Genomic DNA, 6,000 nt, shown 5'->3' with positions numbered 1-6,000 from the left:
CATCAGAGCTTCAAGGGGTCCAGGAAGCAAGAGAAATTAAGCTGCAGATTTTACCTGCAGCTGAAAGAATCCTCAGGGATGGGAAGGGGAAGAGTAGCTGTAGAGGAAACCTCAGTACTCAGAACGCCCCGGAGTGAAAGCCAAACCTCTAACTGCACTTCGGGGACTTGGTGTGAAACAGGAGCCTAGGCTGGATGTGGTCCCCACAGAAAACACCCTTCTCTCCCCTCCAATGCACAGAAGACTAGAAGCACAGTGATGTGATGGCAAAGTCCATTTGCACTGTTTATTTAAAAAGAACAGCCGTAAGGTAAAAATGCAGATGTTTTCTTTTTTGTAGAGACAGCAGGTAAAAAAGAGAAGAAATAAATATGATGTTAGAAATTCTTTTATAAAATACAAAAAACCCCTGATATTTGTGAGCAATCCCAAGAACTCATAACATATAAAAAATTATGCTGAAGAACAGCTTCACCTCAGCACCTTAGAGCAGAGGTTGGAAACCAGCTAGGTGGTGAGGACGGTCGTGACTGGGGATGTTGAAAGGCTCTGGATTTGTCACTTGGGAATGTCAGGGGTCTACTGTAATATAATTTGCATGGAGTCAGAGTGAACAGGAACTCTTCTACTCATTAATACTACTTATAATCATTCTTACAGTTAAGTAGCACAGTATTTAGGGGTAGGGAAAAAAAGGCTGAAGTGGGAAGAAGAAAGAAAAGGATAGATACAGGGGGAATGCTAGGAGGACAGGAGAAAGGTGATGGGAAGGAACAGAATCTCCTCTCCTTTCACTGTTTTGTGTCATCTCAGCAGCACGCCGTGCCCCCGACTGCAGAGGGGATAGGGAGTGGTCCAGCCTGGCCTGCCTTAAACCTCACTATCATCAGAGGACAGAAGATGCAAAAGCACCCGGCAGGATCAGGCTAAGAATGAGAACAGGGAAGTTGGATGAGAAACAAAGGAGAGAGGGGCATGACGGGAAGAGGCACAGAAAGGGATGACCCAAGAAAATGGACAACATTAATGTCACAGGCCTCCAGGGACTATGTCCTCGGAGGACCACCAAAGAAAGAAGCATCTGTACAAATTAACACAGCAGACCACTCTGATGTGGAGTGGGAAAGAGATAAGGAAAGAGTAAAGGTTGCCACGTCGAGGCACATTCCGGCTACAGAGAAGGGTAGAGGAAGGCGAGCAGGAGAGGGACTGGGGGTGGGGAGGGGCAGCTGGAACCTCTGGGAGGGGCTCCCAAATGGAGATGAGAGCCGCCCCCCGCCACCCCTGTGAGGTTAAGGAGTTTGCGCTGGGTGGTGGTTGTTGGGGCAAAGGGTCAGCAGGGGTGAGGATGGCCGGCCAGCTCTCCCTGGGGCATCTGTGAGGCACAGCTGTGGCCAGAGGTCAAGGTCAGCCCAACTATGTACTGAAAGCGGCCTTGAGTTCCCGGAAGGCTGCCTGGCGGAGCCTCCTCTTCTCTTCTGCCCGCTTCCGCTCATCTTGCTCCGCTTTTAGCTCCGCTTCAAACTTACTGGCAGAGTTCAAGGCTTGGACCTGCAGAGAAACAGCGAGGACAGACCAACAGAGTGAGACAGGAGAGAGAAACCTGGAGAGGGAGCAGCCCAGCAGACAGAATTCGCTTGCCTCCAGCCACGTGACCTGGGATCCCGGTCCTGTTGGGGTCCTGACCCCCGCCCAATACTCCCTCCCCTTGGTCTTCCAGTGTTTGCTTTCTAACAGCGAGGACACCGTCACTTTATTCGCTGCTGTGTTACACATGCCCCTTCCTATCTGCTGGGGTGGGCTTTTCCACCTCAGCTTCTTTTTCAGGATACCCTTAACATCCACGCCTATTGCCCGCTTCTACTTTCCACCTTTAATTTCACAATAATATTCTTTAGTTCTAGGGGGAAACAAAAACCAAAGGAGCTTCCTGCAGGCATTTCGAATAGGATTGCATCAATCTGCCTGTGGCAAAGGGATATCTTTATAATGTACAGTTTTCCCTGAATGACTCAGTTTTCATTCAGTACTGGTTGTTTGGGTTTTTTTAATGTTACCAACTAAAATTTTCAGCTTTCTCTGAATCAGTCCTTCTAAATTTACTTCCAAATACTGAATGTTTTTTGTTGGCATTGGGAATGGGATATGAATCCATCTTCAATAATACAGTATCAGATAAATCCATCTTATCCTCTATTCTAGGACTGAGTCTTCTTTTTTTTTTTTTCCTCTCTGTGTGTCTCATCAATTTGGTAGAATTTGCAAACATGTTGGGCACGTACTTTTTTTTTTTTTTTTTTTTTTTTGCTGTACGCAGGCCTCTCACTGTTGCGGCCTCTCCCGTTGCGGAGCACAGGCTCCGGACGCGCAGGCTCAGCGGCCACGGCTCACGGGCCCAGCCGCTCTGCGGCATGTGGGATCTTCCCCGACCGGGGCAGGAACCCGTGTCCCCTGCATCGGCAGGCGGACTCTCAACCACTGCGCCACCAGGGAAGCCCGCATGTACATTATTTTTAATAAAGACTGCTCAACTCCTCCCCAAACAGCTGCTCTAGTTTGCACCCCACCATCACGGAATGCAAGCGCTCATTTCCCGACCTTACCAACGCTTATCATTAACCTTTTTCCTGTTTGCCAATCTGATAGGCAAAAAAATTGGCACCTTCTTTTATTTCCTCTTTGGTGAATTACCCATTTGTATGCTTTCCCATATTTTTATTCAGTTGTTTTTTTTCCTTTAATTTGCAATTCTTTACATAATTTAGGTTTAGTCCCCTATTACATATTTTTATTCAGTTACTTTCCTCTAGTCTTTTGTTTGTCTTTTAACTTCAAGGTATCTCGGGTCATACAAATATTTAAATTTTGATGTCATCAAAAATTTCAACAGAGACTGCTCTTTCTTGACTCTGGCAAGAAGTCCAGGTTGGAGTTTACTATCTACCCAGCCTCCCCAAGCATCCATAGAACCCTACAACCAGGGTTCACACTCCCATTCCCTAGTGTGTTGGCCTTGCCCTAGTCTACTTTTTAACCCGAAAAGGATGCCTGACCAATTTTTGCAACACACCTGTCACAGTACCTCCAACTCCCAGGACCTGCACTTCTTTTTTTTAGGACCTGAACTTCTGCCTGACACACTTCACCTCTCCCTTCCCAGTCCGCCAAGTGCTGCCCTTGGACCAAGGACTTTATTCCTGCTTGCAGGCTGCGAATGTGTTTTTCTTAGAAGTCTCACAAGGGGCTTCCCTGGTGGCGCAGTGGTTGAGAATCCGCCTGCCAATGCAGGGGACACGGGTTCGTGCCCCGGTCCGGGAAGATCCCACATGCCGTGCAGCGGCTGGGCCCGTGAGCCATGGCCACTGAGCCTGCGCGTCCGGAGCCTGTGCTCTGCAACGGGAGAGGCCACAACAGTGAGAGGCCCGCATACCGCAAAAAAAAAAAAAAAAAAAAAAAAAGAAGTCTCACAAGGACCGTGTCTGGACCCACTGGGAGGTGAGGATTTCCAGTTTGGGATGGGCCTTCAGTAAAGCTCAGCCCTCCTCCTCCCATCTCTTTCCCCACAGCGTCTTCCAAACAGCCGCAGCCTTTAAGGATCCTGCCACTCTCAGCAGCCCACCTCCTCCCTCATTTAGAAAACACAGAGGAATGCAGTCCGTCCACTCTGGACTCCTCTCCCACCCATTTTATCCATCCCCATTTCCCTGTGCTTCTGGAAGTGAGACCCTGGGCGCTTCATTGAACATCTCTAGGCTCAGAGGTGTACTGACTAGTACCTGCTTGCAAGCCAGTTGTTTGATTTCCAGGAATTTTATGAGCTGGTTGTTAAATATAGCCATTGTTAGGGACTTCCCGGGTGGTCCAGTGTTTAAGACTTTGGCTTCTAATGCAGGGGGTGCGGGTTCGATCCCTGGTCGGGGAGCTAAGATCCTACATGTCTCACAGCCAAAAAACCAAAACATAACAAACAGAAGCAATATTGTAACAAATTCAGTAAAGACTTTAAAAATCGTCCACATCAAAAAAATCTTAAGGGACTTGCCTGGTGGCACAGTGGTTAAGAATCTGCCTGCCAATGCAGGGGGGGCATAGGTTCGAGCCTTGGTCCGGGAAGATCCCACATGCTGCGAAGCAACTGAGCCCGTGCACCACAATTACTGAGCCTGCGCTCTGGAGCCCTTGAGCCACAACTACTGAGCCCACATGCCACGACTACTGAAGCCCGCGCGCCTAGAGCCCGTGCTCCGCAACAAGAGAAGCCACCGCAGTGAGAAGCCCGCGCACCGCAACCAAGAATAGCCCCGGCTCACCGCAACGAGAGAAAGACTGCGCACAGCAACGAAAGACCCAACGCAGCCAAAAAAAAAGTTTATAACAAAAACATCTTAAAAAAAATATAGCTTTTGTTAAAAATTAGATTTATATACTTTCACAATTAAATAAATTATATTACAAACAAAAGTAATACATACTTAAAAGTCATTCCTGATTATTTTACTACATTTCACTATTATTTGTGTTCTTGAGGTTACCTACGTCTGTTATATCTCTAAGGTGGAAATCCTATGTGATGACATGCTACCATGAATCTTCCCAACTCCGCGTTCAACAGCATCCTGTTGGTAGCTTGAAAGCAACTCCAGCGGGAGTATTTATATCTTGGAACAACTATGCTACAAACAAGGGTTTGATTATTGTTTCATTGACTGTCTAGATAATCTTTTCTTAAGAAAGTGATGGAAAAATGTTAAAAATGCAGATTAAACATGTGTAGTGTTTGTAGCCTTTATATTGTGAATAGCTCCAAGATGGAGAGAATGTTCTTCCAATGTTTGAAAACTATTATCAAATTCAGCGAAGATGTTGCTCACGTCATTGATGAATGAATGAAGTTCTGATATATGTCCTTTCACTTTTTTCTTAGAAATTAATTTTAAACAAAATACCAACCAACATTCATGTTGGAATTACATTTTTTTTTTTTTTTTTTTGGCTGCACCACACAGCATGTGGGATCTTAGTTCCCCAACCAGGGATCGAGCCTGTTGTCCCTGCATTGGAAGCACAGAGTCTTAACCACTGGACCACCAGGGAAGTCCCCATAACTACATTCTTTTGTCAGTTGCAATCATAGGCTGCCTACAGGTGCAAGAGTCCGGCAAAGGGGGGATTCCTGCTCTGTCCAGTGGTTAGGACCCCTCCGCACTTCCACTGCAGGGGGCACAGGTTAGATCCCTTATCAAGGAACAAAGATCCCCCATGCCACGCAGTGTAGCCAAAAAAAAAAAAAAAAGAGTCCAGCAAAAATCAAGGAGCCGTTCTTTAAGAATCAATAGGTGGGCTTCCCTGGTGGCGCCATGGTTAAGAATCCGCCTGCCAATGCAGGGGACACGGGTTCGAGCCCTGGTCCGGGAAGATCCCACATGCCGTGGAGCAACTAAGCCCGTGCGCCACAACTGCTGAGCCTGCGCTCTAGAGCACGCGAGCCACAACTACTGAAGCCTGCGCGCCTAGAGCTCGTGCTCCATAGCAAGAGAAGCCACAGCAATGAGAAGCCCGTGCACCGCAACGAAGAGTCTCCCCTGCTCGTCTCAACTAGAGAAAGCAGCGCACAGCAACGAAGAACCAAAGCAGCCAAAAATAAATAAAATAAGTAAATTTATTTTTTAAAAAAAGAATCAATAGGCTATATGGAATCTACAACTAAAATAGTATATATTTTATTATTTGCAAATTGTGTGCTACATATCTTTTATATCTGTAAAATACATTTATAATAAACTTAGGCATATATATATACAGTTTGTCCAGACAGCCATTTGCTTAACATTTATCAACAAACCACTGTCTACGCTTCAATTTCCTCATCTGCAAAGTGGGTCAGTAACTCCTACCTCCAGAGAGATTGTGCGAGCATTAGACAACACATGAATCTGAAGCGCTCAGCAGAGGGTCTGGCCAATCATCAGCACTCACATGTTTGTCAGTCTCCCCACCTGC

At 46.6% G+C, this 6,000-nt stretch overlaps 1 protein-coding gene across 2 annotated transcripts in view; it reads right to left on the bottom strand.

Moving 5' to 3' along the window:
* Positions 1-259: 259 nt before the first annotated feature.
* The window catches only part of EFHD1 (EF-hand domain family member D1), a 41,385-nt gene continuing 35,644 nt past the window's right edge, over positions 260-6,000 (bottom strand). For both annotated transcript variants that reach the window (XM_059053094.2, XM_059053093.2), the window contains one exon: positions 260-1,551. In XM_059053094.2, the coding sequence (XP_058909077.1) occupies positions 1,417-1,551 (135 nt within the window). In that variant the 3' untranslated portion in view covers positions 260-1,416. The remainder of the gene's footprint in view (positions 1,552-6,000) is intronic.

Source organism: Kogia breviceps, chromosome 2 (assembly GCF_026419965.1).
Source record: "Kogia breviceps isolate mKogBre1 chromosome 2, mKogBre1 haplotype 1, whole genome shotgun sequence".
NCBI classification, from domain to species: Eukaryota; Metazoa; Chordata; class Mammalia; order Artiodactyla; family Physeteridae; genus Kogia; species Kogia breviceps.
The sequence above is the reverse complement of the archived record's forward strand: the minus strand, read 5'-3'. Positions and strand labels throughout refer to the sequence as shown.